The sequence below is a fragment of the Hyla sarda genome, chromosome 8, assembly GCF_029499605.1.
Source record: "Hyla sarda isolate aHylSar1 chromosome 8, aHylSar1.hap1, whole genome shotgun sequence".
Lineage (NCBI taxonomy): Eukaryota > Metazoa > Chordata > Amphibia > Anura > Hylidae > Hyla > Hyla sarda.
In genome coordinates this window covers 193,174,966-193,194,292 of record NC_079196.1, presented here as the reverse complement: position 1 = coordinate 193,194,292, position 19,327 = coordinate 193,174,966, and the positions used below count along the sequence as shown (strand labels likewise).

Sequence of the window (19,327 nt, the reverse complement as noted above, 5' to 3'; positions counted from 1 at the left end):
CCATTGGGGGACGTAGACTCTGGGTATATGCTGCTGTCTCTAGGAGGCTTGACACTGTGGTAACCAAAAAGTCGTCTCCTCACAGCAGGATATACCCGCCTCCAGGCCACTGAGCAATTCAGTTTTTGATTAGTGTCTTAAGGAGGTAGACACTGGTCTGGTGTTCTCCAGACCAGGTCTCATATTTTTTATTTTCTTAGGTTTATGGAATGTGTTAGTTCTTTTATTCCTTTTTATTTCTGTTTTCAGGTGGGGACTCAGGAACTTTGATTCACTGTTTTCCCATTGCGAGAGGTGGCAGGCATCTTGGATGTACTGTTAACCCCCTCTCTTCAACGGTCAGCGCTTGGGGTTGTACCTTATGGGTCCGGGTCCCCCTACCTCCCTGTTCGCCTCGCTATGAGCTTGGCTTGCCGCAGGTGAAAATGCTGACTGAAGACTTCAGTCTGAAGACTTCTTTTAGGTAAGTTCTTCAGCATGAGGTGAGTATCTTTCTCTCCCTAGGTCTTGCAACAGCTGGAGACCCCTGTTTTTGGCCCTATCCTGCAGAAGCTGGGGCTGGCCTTGAGATATCTTATTATTCCCTGCAGGGGGGTTGTTTTTTATTATTGGGGGAGCAGTGGCTACAGTACACAGTACGGGGGCACAGTAAAGGGGCGCTTTATTTGAAACGTTGTGTTTTATAGTGCACGCGCAGCAGGCTTCTCCCTGCGGCCGGGTGCACTTTTTACTTTCACATTCGGCAGCCGCGGCTGTTGACGGCACTTCGCCCGCTCCGTCCCCGGGCGCACAGGAACTCGCTACAGGCGGCGTGTGCACTCGGGGTTCGGAGCGGGCGCCATTGCTGAGGGAGTCCCGCTGTAGCCTTCGGCGTCCCGGCAGACGTTAGCTCCGCCCACCTGGCCGCATAAGCGCCTCAGCAGCGCGAAATAGCCACCAATCAGCGATGTGCGCGCGTTGGGGCCGTGCAGGGGCCAATCACAGAGCTCCTTGCCTCTGACCCTGCCTCTTCCTCCTATTGGCCGGCGTCTTTTCTCTCCCCCTCAGCACGGTGCGGAGTTCTCCTCACAGCAGCTGACTTGGGACACAGACTAGGGTGAGACTGTTCATTTTTTTTTGTCATGTCCTTGCCCAGAACTTTTCCTCCCTCTAAGCAGATATTGGGAATATTAGTTACCCATTACGCTTGTAAAAACTGCTCTGCAAAAATGCCAGGTTCTGCTGAACCCACTTGTTCTGCCTGCTCCACTGCTCCCCCAGACCCCCCTGCTATTTCTAACACAGTTGCCCCTTCAGACCCGGTGGGTTCGGCCACCCCTCCAGCCTGGGTTTCCTCCCTCTCCCAGTCTATATACGACTTGGCACAGGTCTCCCGTTCTGTGGTGACTGCCTTGGAGAGGTCGTCCCTTCACCGGCCCTCTAGAAGGTCCCGTTCCCCTTCTCCCTACGCTTCGCATAAGCGTAATAGGGGTGTCTCCTCTGACTCATCCCAGGAGTCTTCTAGTAGACACGGGCGCTCCTCTCGCAGGTCTTGCCCGACCACTTCTTCAGGCCACACGCGTCACTCTTTCAGAGGACGTTCCCATGGTCACCGTTCTGGCTCTCCTGAGCCACGTACCAGGTCGGAGTCTCCCTCTTCCAGGGCCGCCTCCACTCGTTCGCACTCTCCTGGAGAGCTAGCGATCGAGGGTTCCGATTCGGCATCCGACTCTGAGGACCGTTCGGACTCAGTGGACACGGTGAACTCATTGGTTATGGCCATAAGAGACACCTTTAACCTAGAGGACCCAGGAAATTCGGACGCAGCTCCAGAAGTATTCTTTCATCGTGCCTGACCGGCACCCAAAGTGTTCAGCTCTCGTGTTGAATTTGAGGCCATTCTAGAATCTGCCTGGAAGCACCCTGAGAAGAAGTTTCAGGGACTGAAAAAAGTCCAAGCACGATATCCTTTTGCCAAGGACCTCGTCTCCAAAGTGACTTCCTCTCCGTTGGTGGATCCTCTGGTTTTCCGCCTCTCTAAAGCTACTACTTTGCCGCTGGCAGATGCAGCTGCCTTCAAGGATCCTGCAGACAAAAACGTTGAGTCGTTAGCAAAGTATGCCTTTAAAGCAGCGGGTTCTTCCCTGCTTCCTGCCTTCGCCTCCACCTGGGTGTCTAAGGCCCTCTCGGTTTGGCATTCCCAACTCCGTCAGGGCTTCTTTCAGGTTCTCCCACGGAAGAATTTTCTGCTCTGGCCCTCCAATGTTCCAAAGCTGGAGACTTCCTGTGTTCTGCTTCCTTGCACTCAGCTCGCTGCACTGCCTTTGCCACCGGTAATCTAGTGGCTCTCCGTCGTTCCATTTGGCTTAAAACTTGGAACGCTGATGCTGCATCTAAGAAGTCTCTCACCGAGATTCCCTTTACTGGTTTCCGACTTTTTGACAAGCGCCTGGATGAGATTATCTCTGAGGCGACAGGGGGCAAGAGCTCTTTATTACCTCAAAACAAGTCTAGCACTTCTTTCCGCAGGAAGTCTTCTTCCTTTCGGACATCTGGCCCCTCTAAAGGGTGCAGCCAGGCGCCTCCACGGGACAAGAGGGTTCCCTTTTTCAAGGCATGTCCCTCGTGGAAGTCGGACACCAACCGTCCCGACCGTTTTGCGGCCAAATCGGGCAACCGCAAACCCACTTCTGCATGAAGGGACGCCCCCACCTGCAGCTTTTTCTCTGGTGGGAGGTCGCCTCTTGCTTTTTTGAGACGTTTGGACCATGCACATTCAGGACTCCTGGGTCAGGGACGTGGTGTCCAACGGATACCGGATAGAATTTGCCTCCCTTCCGAGGGATCGTTTTTTCCAGTCCTGTGCTCCCCGATCTCCCTCGCTTGCGAGGGAATTTTGGGAGGCTCTTCAGTCCCTTCTCTTCCAGGGTGTCATTGTCCCAGTTCCTTCAAGGGAACGCTTTCAGGGTTTTTATTCCAATCTTTTCGTGGTTCCCAAGAAAAACTGTTCTGTGCGGCCAATCCTGGATCTCAAACGTCTCAACCAACATCTTCTTCTTATCCGCCATTTCCGAATAGAATCTCTCCATTTGGTGGTGGTATCAATGGATCAAGGGGAGTTTCTTTCCTCGGTGGACATCAAGGATGCCTACCTCCATGTTCTAATTTTTCCCGGACACCAGCGGTACCTCCGCTTTGCGGTTCAGGAAGGTCATTATCAATTTGTGGCTCTCCCCTTCGGTCTGGCCACAGCGCCACGAGTCTTTACCAAGATTCTGGCGCCTGTGGTAGCTCTGTTACGGTCAAGAGGGGTCTCAGTGATACCCTACTTGGACGAACTCTTCATCAAGGCCTCCACCAGAGCCCAGGCTCTGGAGAATGTGAGCCTCCCTCTTCAGACCTTATGTCGCTTCGGGTGGATGGTCAACCGAGACAAGTCAGTTCTCTCCCCCACCCAGTCTCTGGTCTTCTTGGGGCTTCAGTTCGACTTTGCTCGGATTCGCCTCCCACCGGACAAACGTCTGGCCCTCTTGTCGGGAGTCCGCTCCCTCCGGATACCATCCCCGGTCACCATCCGTACTTGAATGGAAATCCTGGGTTGGATGGTGGCAGCCATGGAGGCCGTACCCTTTGCCCAGTTTCATTACCGTCCTCTTCAGCTGGCGATTCTTACACGATGGGACAGGTCCCCCCTCTCTCTCGATCGCAAGATTGCTCTGCCTCTCCGGACCCGTCGGTCTCTGCGCTGGTGGCTCCGCTCCCCCCTTCTTCTTTTCTTCTTCAGGGGCGTTCGTTCCTCCCCCTCCACTGCCAGGTGGTCACGACGGATGCCAGCCTGTCGGGCTGGGGGAGGGGGGGGGGTGTTTTCAGGGATCAGATGGTTCAAGGCCTCTGCCCCCCCCCCCCCCCCCCCAAGAAGCCCTTCTTTCCATAAACATCCTGGAACTGAGGGCGACTTATCTTTGTCTGAAGCATTGGGAGTCCCTGCTTCAGGGCCACCCTGTCCGTGTCCAGTCGGACAACGCCACGGCTGGGGCGTACATCAATCGGCAGGGCGGCACGCGCAGCTCAGCGGCCATGTCCGAGGTGACAAAGATCCTCCTCCTGGGCGGAACAAGTAGTTCGACATTTCGGCGATTCACATTCCAGGAGTGCTCAACTGGGAAGCGGATTTCTTCAGTCGGGCCTCAGCCGACCCCGGAGAGTGGTCTCTTCTTCCGGAGGTGTTCGCGCAGATCTGCGACCTCTGTGGGTCCCCAGACATGGACCTCTTCGGGTCTCGACACAACCGGAAAATTCCAACGTTTGTGTCAAAGTTCAAGGACCCCCTGGCTCTAGCCGTGGATGCCCTAGTAATTCCGTGGTCGGGCTTTGTACTGCCTACCTGTTCCCTCCTCTCCCCCTCCTTCCCAGGGTTCTGAGGAAGCTCAAGGCGGAAGGAGTCCCCGCCATTCTGGTGGCTCCAGACTGGCTTCGAAGGGCATGGTACGCCGACGTGGGCTGGCTTCTGGACGACGTTCCGTTCCGCTTTCCACTTCGTCCAGACCTACTGTCACAGGGTCCCCTTTGCCACCCCAATTTACAGTCGCTGCATTTGACGGCGTGGCGGTTGAGACTGCGGTTCTAAGGGCCCACGGCTTCTCTTCCCAGGTAATGTGCACCATGCTCAGGGCTCGCAAGCCCTCCTCTGCAAAAATGTATCACCGTACCTGGCGGGCTTACTTTTGTTCAGTTACCTTTTCCGTTCTCAGTCTCCTCTCCTTTTTGCAGTCGGGGTTGGAACAAGGGCTGGCTCTCAGCTCCATTAAGGGTCCGGTTTCGGCCCTTTCCATTCTCTTTCAGCGTCCTCTGGCTTCCAATTCGCATGTCCGGACCTTCCTTCAGGGCGAGGCACATGCTGCCCCCCTTTACCGGTCCCCTTCTCCCCCTTGGGACTTAAACTTAGTTCTAGGCGCTCTTCAGGACGCACCCTTTGAGCCTCTTAGGGAGGTTGCCCTTCGCCTTCTATCCTGGAAATGGCTTTTTTTATAGCTATTGCTTCCATTAGGAGAGTTTGAACTGGCAGCTCTCTCCTGCCGTCCTCCTTTCCTGATAATTCATCAGGACAAGGTTGTTTTCAGGCCAGATCCGTCCTTCTTACCTAAATTCGTTACGGCTTTTCATTTCAACGAGGACATCGTCCTTCCGTCCTTTTGTCCTGCTCCTTCTCATCTCAGGGAGCGCCTGCTCCACAAATTGTATGTGGTACGGGCTGTTCGGACTTATCTTTCTGTCACCTCTTCCTTTCGTCAGTGCGATTCTTTTTTTCGTCCTTACGGAAGGTCGTTGGAAGGGACAGCCTGCTTCCAAGGCCACCATTTGTAGGTGAATCCGATGTGCTATTTCGGAAGCTTACCGCTGCAAGGGGAAGATCCCCCCCCCCCCCCTTCAGGGTTTTAGCTCATTACACCCGCTCTATGGGAGCATCCTGGGCTCTCCGAAACAAGGCCTCGGCCTTGCAGATCTGTAAAGCGGCCACCTGGTAGTCTTTGCACACTTTTTCGAGATTCTAACAGGTTCATACTTTCGCATCGGCTGATGCTAGTCTGGGCCGTAAAGTGTTGCAGGCTGCGGTGGTACAGCCGACTGCCTGACCTGTGTTTCTCTGCCCACCCAAGGGACGGCTTTGGTACGTCCCAGAGTCTGTGTCCCCCCAATGGACCCGATAGAGAAAAGGAGATTTTTTTTTTAGACTTACCGTAAAATCTCTTTCTCGAAGGATCGATTGGGGGACACAGCTCCCGCCCTTTTCTGGGGTTCCTTTTCGGTTATCTGTCCAAGGGAGTGTTCAGTTATTTTTTCTTCTGGTTCTTGGACAGTTCATGTTTTTTTTCTTTGACCTGTCGGTCTCCTCCTATTGCTCTGAGACTAAACTGAATTGCTCAGTGGCCTGGAGGCGGGTATATCCTGCTGGGTGTCAAGCCTCCTAGAGACAGCAGCATATACCCAGAGTCTGTGTCCCCCAATGGATCCTTTGAGAGATTTTACGGTAAGTCTAAAAAAAATCTCCTTTTTTTTTTTAAATCACCTGGTGCCAGGAAGTTAAACAGATTTGTCAATTACTTCTATTAAACAGTCTTAATCCTTCCAGTACTTATCAGCTGCTGTATGCTCCACAGGAAGTTTTTTGGTTTTTCCTTTCTGTCTGACCACAGTGCTCTCTGCTGACACCTCTGTCCATGTCAGGAACTGTCCAGAGTAGAAGCAAATCCCTATAGCAAACCTCTCCTACTCTGGACAGTTCCTGACATGGACATTGGTGTCAGCAGAGAGAACTGTGGTCAGACAGAAAGGAAATTCAAAAAGAAAAGAACTTCCTGTGGAGCATACAGCAGCTGATAAGTACTGGAAGGATTAAGATTTTTAAATAGAAGTAATTTACAAATCTGTTTAACTTTTCTGGCACCAGTTAGTTTATAAATAATAATAATAATAATTTCCACTGGAGTACCCCTTTTAAAGTCAATTGACGACTACCTTAAATAGCATATAAAGACTGATTCCCTTTTTGTTTCTTTACAGTACGATGACCTTTTGAGCCAGTTTGGGGGAATGCAGGTAGCCACATCTATATCCTCCCAAGCTTTACCTGTACCAGAGCCTGTTCAGCCACAGAGATCCGGTAGTAACATTGAACAGTACATTCACGACCTTGACAATAACTCTTTTGAGCTCGACCTACAGTTCTCAGAGGAGGAAAAGCGGCTTCTGCTAGAGAAACAAGCTGGTGGAAACCAATGGTGAGTAGTCTATGGTAGCATTATGAATGTATTAGAGGCCCTCTGTTCCTGAGATGTAGTCACCAGTCTATGATTTATCATCTTACCTGGCACTGAGTAGTTCCTTTATTCCGGTAATGACTGATCTGTAGCCCCATCTTGGATTTTATTATCCAATTTTATTTTTAAGGGTCATTTCCATCTAGTGAAGTGGTAGCATATCACTATAGTAGTCCATCTCTTTATGATCGATGGAGGGCCATTATGCTGGTGGGTACCCCCCACCCCCCTTTATTAAGTCATAATTCCATAAAAGGTCATTTTCTCAACCAGATTATATCTTTAGGTTGGAATCGCATATGCAACATTTTGCCAAAATACATAAGTGGATGCAAAGGAAAGGAAATTCTGCTCTTCTTTACACTTTTTAGTTTTTTGTTTTTTTTTGCATCCCCTCTGGCTTTGGCTCCTAAAGCTAGAAGGGAGATTCCAGCCTTAGGGTATGTTCACATATCCGCAAGAATATTCCACATGAACATTCCACTACAGCAGAGTCCCGTTGATTTCAATGGAATTCTGCTGCACTGTTCACACGACGGATTTTTCATGGCAGATTTTTCTGCTGTTTCTGCTCAGAAATGCATTGCAGTCTATGAGATGACACATTTCAGAGCTGTCCTAGCACCCACCGGATTATTCAAATGTGCGGAATGTCCACCTGTGTTTTCCACTTGGCCATGTGAGCACAACATTTAAGGAAAACTGACAGCGGGTTCACCTGTGCTAAACCCAATACACATGGTTAAAGGAAAACGGTCACGGTACACCCGCACTATAACCTGATACACCGGGTTATAGTGCGGGTGAACAGGAGACCGATGCAGGGACTGCTATATCTACCTGCAGTCCAGAACCCCGATCCTCCGAAAGTCCCTCTCTATCAGCACTGACTTGCGCTCTGGAGGCGGGCCCGCCGGCTGGATTTAAATATTCCTTAACACTGGTCAAGTGAGATCGGGTTATAGTGCGGGTGAACGGGTGACAGTTTTCCTTTAACCATGTGTATTGGGTTTAGCGCAGGTGAACCCTTTTAAGAGTTAACTTTCAGGTAACATTAGGGAAATTTCTTTGCTGCACTTCTGCCACTTTTTATCTGGCTAGGAGATGGTCTCCTCAGGTCCAGTATTAAAGGAGTAGTCCGGCACTTTTCTTATTTTATCTGGAATTGCCTACCTGCGCACCTTTGCCTACCTGCGCACCCCTGGAGCTCTGGTACAGGTGTTCGGTCGCCGGGCTGTTTGCTTCTTACTTCCTGTTATCCTGGCACGTCACACGGAGCTTCAGCCTATCACTTGCCGCAGCGATGTCCCGCCTCGGCCGGTGATAGGCTGAAGCTCCGTGTGACGTGCCAGGATAACAGGAAGTAAGAAGCAAACAGCCCGGGGACCGAACACCTGTACCGGAGCTCTGGGGGCGCGCAGGCAAGAGAAAGTTTGTTTTCTTCTTTTATTTTGCACCTCAGACCGGATAAAATAAGAAAAGTGTGCGCCGGACTACTCCTTTAATTGGCTGTGCTTATTGTAATAGGAGCTACGTAGTGACATGTCATAGTGAATACTTTTAGAATCTTTTTGCCATATTTAACAAAATAATATCTTGTGAATTAAAATTTGATGCCAAGGAATACGTTTTCTTATAAGCAAGGATTTTAAAAAAAGCGTGTGAGCATTTAAGTCCCAGAGTTATAGGCATGAGTTTGAGAAAGTGATGTTTGATTGTGAGAGCAAGGACCAATGTGAATGCATCTACTGCACAACATTGTAGAATGGATGTATTGGGGCTGTAACAATGTTTTTCATGTTTGATCTATTTAACTCTAAACACACAGTTACTAACATTGGAGACTAACAACATCCAATCCTGCAGAGCTCACAGTACTGGGTTAATAAGTAAACTACATAGTGAAGAACAGTGCGTGCTACAGCATATGCTTAACTCATTCATCGCATTCAAATCTGCATTGGAGATTGTTTTTAGAAAAACAGCAGCATGCCAAGCCCAACAAGTAAAATAATGCTCAAAATGAGAGAACCCATTGCACTCCAGTCCCCAGCCGGCTAAGAGATTTGTACATTTCTCTGCATTCACTACTCTGCAGAGAAATATATGGATCTCTCAGCTGGCCAGGGTGTGGAGGGCAATGCCACCCGCTTGACTAGCTAACAACTTGTGAACTGGCATGAAACATGGAGTGACAATAACTCTTTAAGGAGCAAAGAGAGACACCGGGACTTCAGTTTAATGTAGGCAATGTCCTCCAAAAGAGGGACACTTGGGAGGTATAATACCGGTGTCACCTTTCACTGTAATGCTGTCCAAATCACTCATCAGCAGCCTCCTCCCTATCATCACAGACAGAACGCTTAGTATAAGGGCTAGTGGCCAGACTGAACTGCAATATTTCAGGATTATTTTATAATATAGAAAATAAAAACTTTATTTACACAATAGCTCATTTTCTACTGACATTCCCCTTAAAAGCGGACATCTCTAGGTGAGATTGTTGCCCTGAGTTACCTCTGGATTCCCCTAGTTTGTTGTGCATTGATACTGATGAGTATATGCAGAGGATTCTGGTGAGTATATTAAGATGATTTTGATACTGATGAGTATATTTTTATTATGACAGGCATCAGTTTGTGGAAAACAATTTAATACTGAAAATGGGTCCAGTTGATAAAAGAAAGGTGAGTAAAGTTTAATGTCCTCCCCTTCCTTTACAGACAGAAGGGTCAGCATGGCAGTAACTATTCAGACTGATTTAGCCTGTATCCTACTGAGGGTGCATGAAGCTGGGAAGGATATTTACTGGTCCAAGCATCAGATTGTTTCCATTAAAAGGAGCACTTCTGATGCTTCAACAACTTTTTTTCCTCAATTTATTAAAGTGGCTAGCCAGGCATACTCATGGAAAGTAACAGCTGGATGTCATGCTTGCCAAAGTAACTAGCTCTCCCTCAATGGGTATTGTGCACTGGTCCCATTGTAAGAATAGAACAGGTCTATTATACTCACTGAATATTGGACAGTTGCCTTGGTAACTGTGACACCCAATGTGCTCTTATCGCTCCATTTCTGATTAGGTTTGAGAGCATGCTTGGATATCCCCTTTAAGGCTGTGTTCACATTTCCATTGAAAACCTTTGCTGGATAATTTTGTTTTGCAGGATCTGACAAGACAAAAAAAAAATACTGCAAGCTGTATTTTCTTCCTTGTCTCATCAAATTCTACCTAATAAATGGACACAGACAGACACGCAACAGACCCAATTAAAGTCAATGGCGTTTTTCAGGATCCATCTGTGTCCGTTGTGTTGCAGTCTGTCTGGCCCAGACGAATACCCGAACAGAGCCCCAGCGCAAATGTGAACCTAGTCTCTCAACTTTTTGTATTATCCGTATTGTTTTTATTTATTTGATACATTTTTCTGTCCCACTGATTATTTGTTTTTCCTTATGTGTTTGTGTTTTCTCTCACAGGGGTTGTTTGCTCGCCGGCGACAACTTCTTCTTACAGAAGGTCCACACTTATATTATGTGGATCCAGTAAATAAAGTCCTAAAAGGAGAAATTCCATGGTCACAAGAGCTGCGCCCAGAAGCAAAGAATTTCAAAACTTTTTTTGTTCATACTGTAAGTATAAAAAAAAGTGTGTGTGTGTGTGTGTGTGTGATATATATATTTTACACATCATGTCATTTATTACCTTTTTTACCTTTCATTCACTCTTCCTTTACGTTGTAGTCTCCTGGAAATATTGTAATATATTATGCATACTTTTTATTGTTCCACGACTAAGGGGTTTGGTTGGTTTTTAATCCGAGCCTAGGGCTACAGGGTCACACACGATTTACAGTAAACAGGATCATGTTGTGCTAAAGTGACATGGGTCGACCGGTTTCTTGTCACAAGGTCTCACAAAGTTGGTTGATTCCACAATTATACTGTGATTTGCAGTAGCCCAAGTTGAGTGTTGCCTCTCCTTGTTAAAAGAATAGGAGCTGGAGCTCCTTTATGCTTGGTCAAAACTCTGACAATACTTTTATAGCTCGTGACCAGGTACAGAAGTGAATAATTTTTGGACCACACTATCATTAAAGGTGTACTCCACTGGAGAGGAAAAAAATTATATAATATAAATATATATATAGATATACAGAAAGAAGGTAGCAGCACTCAAATTAGAATACAATGCGGCTGGGTGCAAGTCAGAGCGGTTACAGGTTTCCAAATAGTAGATACAAATACAAGAGATCACTGCAGCACTTCAATATAGTGAAAAAGGTGGATAGTGTTTATTCCATCAACTAGCACATGACAACGTTTCAGCTGCAACAATGCAGCCTTTCTCAAGCGTTGCAGTGTGTGTGGATATATAGATATAGATATAAAATATATATATACACACACACACACAAATTTTAATCAACTGGTGCCAGAAAGTTAAACAGATTTGTAAATTACTTCTATTAAAAGATCTTAATCCTTACTGTACTTATCAGATGCTGTATGATCCTTTTTTTTTATTTCCTTTCTGCCTGACCACAGTGCTCTCTGCTGACACCTCTGTCCATGTCAGGTACTGTCCAGAGTAGGAGTAAATCCCCATAGAAAACCTATCCTTCTCTGGACAGTACCTGACATGGACAGAGGTGTCAGCAGAGAGCACTGTGGTCAGGCAGAAAGGAAATTGAAAAAAGGAAAGAACTTCCTGTGGAGCATACAGTAGCTGATAAGTACTGGAAGGATTAAGATTTTTTTTAATAGAAGTGATTTACAAATCTGTATTACTTTCTGGCCCCAGTTGATTTAAAAAAATATATATACATATATGTTTTCCAGTGGAGTACCCCTTTAACATGGTCACCATGTCTTCTGTAGATTCAGTATGATTTGTTACTAATGTTTTTCCAGCAAATATTCAGGTAAAACTGGTCAATCACTAGGCCAGTGATTCCCAACCAGGGTGCCTCCAACTGTTCCAAAACTACAACTCCCAGCATGTCCGGACAGCCGCTGGGAGTTGTAGTTTTGCAACAGCTGGAGGCACCCTGGTTGAGAAACACTGCACTAGGCGGATGTTTCTTTTTAACTTCTCAATGTTATCTCTGCAGCCTAACCGAACATATTACCTGATGGACCCTAGCGGAAACGCACACAAATGGTGCAGAAAGATCCAGGAAGTTTGGCGGCACAGATACCAGAATCACCAAAACAGCAGCATCTAGCATAGTCTCTTCCACGTCTTGCAAAGCTTCCCTTGTGCTGCTAGAGTCCCTGATTCAACAGATGAGCTTTACGTAGCAGAACAGAAGAGAAACCCTTCTCCACTCACCAAGCCACCATCTCTCTCCCATGGGAAAGCGTATGTCAGAAATATATACATTGAAGAAAAACAAAAAATGAAGATAAAACGTGGACATTAATGGAATCCAGGGTTTACCTTGCTTCTTCTCTGTGCTTCTGTTGAGTTACAACATGCATATCGTTGCTGTGGTGATTTTGCTTTTGTGCACACCGGCTCTATATCTTCTGCAACCTAGTGGGTAGGCCTCGCTATGCCAGCTTAACGTACAGTCGGTAGAAAACACAGATCATTGTACTTGTGCACATTTTTTTTTTTTTTCGTATACAGTAGTCTGTGGGACCTTCATCTTGCCAGTTTCCTTTTCTCTGTTTGGCAATGAGCTAGTCTGATCAGGGAGCTTTACAACCTGTACAGTAAGGATCAGGGTGAACCTCTAGGCATCGGCGCAAGGATCGTCTTACTTCCGTTCATAGTGCATTCGATAAGGTCAAACACATGCTTCCAAACGTTCTCGTCTTAGGTGGTACTTTATACTTACCTGAACTGTGCACCTATCACACAGACTTAGAAAAAAAGGTGAAGCAGGCTGCAGGGTAAAAAAACAAACAAACAAACAAAAGTATGTTGACCGTAGCACTGATTATATCATCGTACATTTTTATTTATGCATATAAATATATATATAGATAGATATAAAATTGTAAAGATGAAAAATCCTATATCCCAGATTTTATTCTCACCGTACACTTTTTCTCTTCAGTGCGTCCTGATATAGCTGTAGAGCTCCAGCCCTCAATGCAATGGAGCTCTCTCTCTCTTTTATCACCCTGTTAAGATACATTACAAGCACTTTGTGGATTTTAAAAGGCCGACCGTGTTTTGGGGGGGATGGGGTGGGGAGGGGGGGTGGTTATAGAGGAGAAGGGGATGGGGGAGGGAGGGGGTAGTATAGGAATACTAAAGACTGTTCTACTGACTACAGTGACAAATGCCCACAGAGGTGTTTTACCATAGAGCTGTGTCCGTTCATTGGCTTTATGTAATATCTGCCTGCTGCTATTTCAATACATTTATATATTATTATAATTTTTTTTAATTTTTTTTTTTATATATAAATAGAGCCACAAATATAACCATAGACCAGTCAGACTAACACTCAACAGATTTACGGTACTTGTCACATCCCGATTATCAATAGCGTCTATTTAGGAGGGGTCAAAAACATTTCTGTATCTAAGCAAAAAAGAAATAAAGAAAATTTAAGTTAAAAAAAAAAAAGAAATATTTGGATAGTGATGGATATAGAAGACCACTCACTTGTATACAGGTTAGGCAGATGTGTTATGTACTGAATGCAGCTAGTGTGACCAATGCATTAGAGGATGCCTTGAATTATTCTTCAGCCTCTCATCTTAAAGGGGGTTTGTTTTTGCTTTTCTAGGAACTACGCCACTCTCGTCTATTGGCTGTGTTTGGTATTGCAGTTTATTCAAGTACTAAACTGCTTGTGGACTACAGTGGTGCGGTGTTTTTGTTTTTTATAATATATATTTAATTTTTTTACTTTTTTTTTTTTTTTTTTTTTTACATATGACCCTAATGGCAGGGACATTGTGGTACAGATGACCGATGAGAAACAAGACAGAACAAGCCGCCAACAGACTGGTTTTATTCGACATGTATGATTGATCAGTAGCACAGCCGGCTGTGTTGATTTTCCGTCTTATAAATCGAATAAGAACCCATCCGTCGGTTCCTTTAAAATCTGTCGGTCCCTTCTTTTGAAATGGCCTTAACCCTGCTTGATCATAGTAGCGATGGTTCCTCACAACGATTCTTCATACATCATGGCTGCCTCTACTAGGCCTCTTGCTAGCCTTTAGGGAAGTCAATTTTTGTCACTTAATTTAATATTTAGGATAAGTTCACATGCGGCAGATTTTGTTGCAGAAGGTTCTACAAATTAAAATCCGTTCCTTGTATCTGAAGGAGGATATTTATTTTTTTTATTTTTTTTAGCAGCCCAATTCGGACGAATGGAACGGTTGCAGGAATGTTTTTGGTACGGAACTACCGCATGTGGCTAATTTTTTTTTTTAAGGGTCTTCCTATCTTGTAAAGTGTTAAAGGGGTACTCCGCTGGAAAACATTTTATTTATTTATTTATTTTTTTTAAATAAAAATCAAATGGTGCCAGAAAGTTAAACAGATTTGTAAATGACTTCTATTTAAAAATCTTAATCCTTCCAGTACTTTTCAGCTGCTGTATGCTCTTTTCTTTTTGAATTTATTTTCTGTCTGTCCACAGTGCTCTCTGCTGACACCTTTTTGTCCATGTCAGGAACTGTCCGGAGTAGGATAGGTTTTCTATGGGGATTTGCTCCTACTCTGGAAAGTTCCTCAAATGGACAGAGGTGTCAGCAGAGAGCACAGAAAAATTCAAAAAGAAAAGAACTTCCTGTGGAACATACAGCAGCTGATAAGTTCTGGAAGGATTAAGATTTTTAAATAGAAGTCATTTACAAATCTCTTTAACTTTCTGGCACCAGTTGATTAAAGAAAAAAATGTTTTATAGAGGAGTACCCCTTTTAACGTATTGCTAGGATATGTGATAGAGATGAGCGAACTTACAGTAAATTCGATTCGTCACGAACTTCTCGGCTCGGCAGTTGATGACTTTTCCTGCGTAAATGAGTTCAGCCTTCAGGTGCTCCGGTGGGCTGGAAAAGGTGGATACAGTCCTAGGAAAGAGTCTCCTAGGACTGTATCCACCTTTTCCAGCCCACCGGAGCACCAGAAAGCTGAACTAATTTATGCAGGAAAAGTCATCAACTTCCGAGCCGAGAAGTTCGTGACGAATCGAATTTACTGTAAGTTCGCTCATCTCTAATATGTGACCTCACAGATTGTGAAAATGAAGGAGCTACTGCACTGCATAGGGAAGTGTTTCCTGCCCAGTGTGCCTCCAGCTGTTGCAAAACTACAACTCCCGGCATGCCCGGACAGCCTTCGGCTGTCCGGGCATGCCGGGAGTTGTAGTTTTGAAACAGCTGGAGGCACACTCGGTGGGAATTGCTGGTATAGTGAGACCCCCCCCCTCCCCCCCCACCGATCGAAAATTGATGACCTATCCTAGCAATAAATTATAACTTCACGAGACTGGAATACCGAATTTCTGACAAATGGTGTTTCTACAGTACTTGGTGAAATATTTTGACACAGTAGCGAGAGATTTGAAGGCCGAGAGTCCCGATGAAAGGACCCGATCCTAACGCTGGTTAATGTTGACATTATCCACAGCTGGATGTGTAGCTTTTAGACTACTTTAGGATATAAACCAGAGCCGCCCCCCCTTTCCCGCTCTGTAATACTACGTCTGGTAACATTGACGCCTATGCTGCTCAAAGGAACGCACATGCAACTTGTACAGTGACCTTAAAAGAAGATAGATTATAATTTTTTTTTTTTTTTTTTTAATATAGATATATTCTGTGACGCAGCTAGTATACAAGCCTGGTGGGGGGGAAAAAAAAGCTCACAATGACCACAGTCTAGGTTTAACATGGTGTCTGCTCATGTGCCGCGATTGGCGGCAGAGTTTATAGTACTGCTGAAAAAAATTTAGTTACAGAATAAAAATAAAAAAAAGTAAAAAAATGTAATAAAATAGTACGTTGGCTTTCATTTCAGGTTGGTGGCAGTTCTGTTTTTTTTTGTTTTTTTTTCTTTCCTCTTCTTTTTCTGGTTTGTAGCTGACTGTAACTGTGATGTACAGGCTAAGCTTAAAAAACTGAAAAAAAAAAAATACGAAACAAATAATGCAATGATAGGATATTCACTTTTTTTGTATTTTTATTCTTGTATAAGGTTATTTGCTGGCTAAATGTTGGCCTCTAGTTCAGTCTGTGTTATTTAAATTCTAATATATGAATTATTTGGATTGAATTCATGTTCCGGGCCATGTTGTTGTATGTATTGATGTACAGCCATGAATGTGAATAATTATTGTAAACTATATTTTACAATTTTTTTTTTTTTGTTTTTGTTTTTTCCTTGGCTTTATTATATAAATTTTCTATTTGCTCAATGATTTAATCATATTTCTCATAATTTAATGATTTTTTTTTTTCTTTTTTGTTTTTCTTGTGCCCCTAGATGTAGTAACTGAATGAGGAATTTTTCACATATGCTCGATTTAGTCTTGTAATAAAAAGCATGTAGGGTTATAGGTGTACACGTTGTCTGTTTCTTTATTTCCAGACGTAAGGGTATTTTGTTATAAAAAATTCTAAATATTTGAAGGAGGTATAGGTAAAATATGGGCAAAATTATTGGGTCAGCAATGACCTATTGTTTTTATGTTTAACATACCGTATTTATCGGGGTATACCACGCACCGGCCTATAACACGCACCCTCATTTTACCAAGGATATTTGGGTAAAGTTTTTTTACCCAAATATCCATGGTAAAATGAGGGTGCGTGTGTGTGCATGCGTATACCCAGATACACCCCCAGGAAAGGCAGGGGGGAGAGAGGCCGTCGCTCCCCGCTTCTCTGCCCCTGCCTTTCCTGGGGTCTAGAGCCCTGCTGCCACCACTTCTCTCCCCCTGGCTATCGGTGCCGCTGCCCGTTCTCTCCCCCTGACTATCAGTGCCGGCGCCCCATTACCGGCGCCGATAGCCAGGGGGAGAGAAGCGGCGATAGCCAGGGGGAGAGAAGGGGCAGCGGCACCCATTGCCGGCGCCGCTGCCCCGTTGCCTCCCCCATCCCCGGTTGCATAATTACCTGTTGCCGGGGTCGGGTCCGCGCTGCTTCAGGCCTCCGGTGTGCGTCCCCTGCGTCGTTGCTATGCGCTGCGAGACGCAATGACGAGTGACGTCATTGTGCAGCGCATAACAACGACGCAGGGGACGCACACCGGAGGCCTGAAGCAGCGCGGACCCGACCCCGGCAACAGGTAATTATGCAATGGGGGAGGCAACGGGGCAGCGGCGCTGGCAATGGGTGCCGCTGCCCCTTCTCTCCCACGGTCTGTCGGCGCCGCTTCTCTCCCCCTGGCTATCGGTGCCGGCACCGATAGTCAGGGGGAGAGAACGGGCAGTGGCACAGATAGCCAGGGGGAGAGAACGGCCGGCAGCAGGGCTCTAGACCCCAGGACAGGCAGGGGCAGAGAAGCCGGCAGCGCTGGCGGTCTCTACACCTGCAAAGCCGCTGCAGTTCATGGATTTAAAGCGCCCGCTTTAAATCATTGAACTGCAGCGGCTTATCGGCGTATAACACGCAGGTAGACTTTAGGCTAAAAAATTTAGCCTAAAAAGTGCGTGTTATACTTCGATAAATACGGTATTTTTAAGGTTGTTTCGTTTTTTTTTTAATATATTTATTTTACTTATATATATTTTATAATCCTGAAATCTTGCAGTTGTCATTCTGGTCACTAGGCCTAAAAACTAAGCTGTGACCGATCATTTTCAAACAGTGCTCTCCTTCTCACAGACAGGGTGATGGTGAAAGATGAAACCAGTATATGGATTATAGATGCACAAACAATAGCTGTTGCTCACAGATCAGCCTCCCTCAAGTATGATCTTTGCAAAGGTGACAAAGCAGATTGCTGTAAAGCATATTTCTAAATGCTGTTAAACAGATCGAGCAAGATGGATGTCCTCTCATACTGTACAAGATATTTTAAATAAAAAAAAAAAAATCAGAAACAGATTAGAATAAAGAACATGTTTCAGTATCTGGATCGAATCAGAAAAAAAATATCTACGTGATACATTTCCTTTAATCGTTGCATTCAGGTGTTTCATTCAGTTACACTGGACACAGGTAAAGTAAAATGTAGCCCCTACCTATGCAGTCTCCTTTACAAACATTTGTGTTGGTTATTTTAAAGAGTTCACTGAATTTGATCACTGTACTGTAATAGGAGTCACAACTGCAAGTTTCTTTCATCAGAAGTGGAAGCTTTTAGAAACACGGCTCAGCTATAAAATGAAGACCATGTACAGTTACCCAGCAGGGGTACAGAGTGCTGAGGCACAGGGGGGGACATTTATTATTGTCTTTTAGATGAACTCTTTGCAGTTGTCAGGAATTTATTATGTGCTATTGTCATACAGTTTGTCGCAAAGCCCTCAATTTGTTGCAAACCGACATCAGCCCTGACTTGCCTTACAAAACTGGCTGACAGCATCATTAAAAAGTTGCACATTAATGCATGAGTTAAAAGAATTGCAGAGAAAGTCACAGAAGGGCACCGTACAAAGTGGAGTGAAGTAAGAAATGTGATCAGCACCAGATTTAACACTTGCCCTGGACTATGGAATAAATTTGCAGGTGCACAGTTTCCACCACACAAATTAAGGAGGTGCTCCGGTGAAAAAAAAAAAAAATCTTTTTTAATCCACTGCTGCCAGAACATTAAACAGATTTGTAAATTACTTCTATTAAAAGAAATCTTAATCCTTCCAGTACTTATCAGCTGCTCTGTGCTCCACAGGAAGTTTATTTTCGTTTTAAATTTCTTTTCTCTCTGACCACAGTGCTCTCTGCTGACACCTGTGTCCATGTCAGGAACTGTTCAGTTTATGTTGATTTGCTCCTGCTCTGGACAGTTCCTGAGACACGTAATTTCCCTGGAGAACACTATAAAGTGTTGTCATTAGAAACAACTTTTTTCCATGTAATACTTCCTTTAAAAATGAAGCCTTTTCCTTATATACTTAATTAGAAAATTTCATTGCTAAAGATGTGAAAAACAGGTTTAGGAAAATGGAAAAAGGCAAGGTTTTCTTCTGTCCTTGCACCATATAGTTTCACATGGCTGCATTAGTTATATGGAGCATGCATTGTTGCATCAGAGTTATATAGAGCATGCATTCAGCCAGTATGCTTTACAAATGTAAAAATGTTTGTGCAGACCTCATGACAGGGGAGGGGGAAGGAGAGAAGCTCATGATGCTCCAGGGGAAACACCCCCAGCCTCTGAGAGGAATTCAGAAAACTGATCACAGATAGAGAGATATATATAATAAATAATATGAGCGAGAGATCAAAAGGTATTTTACATACTGTCAGATCCCATAAAAAACTAAACTATTATGTGTTACTCAGTACCTCATCCTGATCATGTACATGTCATTATGTCTCTATCACTCATATTTCACACAAAAAATAGCAGATTATAGCTGCTCAACGTCTTTTCTATCTTGTC

The 19,327-nt window shown here is 45.0% G+C and overlaps 1 protein-coding gene across 1 annotated transcript in view; it reads left to right on the top strand.

The window, feature by feature from the left end:
* PDPK1 (3-phosphoinositide dependent protein kinase 1) overlaps positions 1 to 12,984 on the top strand; it is a 62,982-nt gene extending 49,998 nt beyond the window's left edge. The window contains exons 11-14 of the mRNA XM_056535326.1: positions 6,541 to 6,758; positions 9,427 to 9,484; positions 10,278 to 10,430; positions 11,912 to 12,984. Of these exons, the coding sequence (XP_056391301.1) occupies positions 6,541 to 6,758; positions 9,427 to 9,484; positions 10,278 to 10,430; positions 11,912 to 12,025 (543 nt within the window). The 3' untranslated portion in view covers positions 12,026 to 12,984. The remainder of the gene's footprint in view (positions 1 to 6,540; positions 6,759 to 9,426; positions 9,485 to 10,277; positions 10,431 to 11,911) is intronic.
* Positions 12,985 to 19,327: the final 6,343 nt, after the last annotated feature.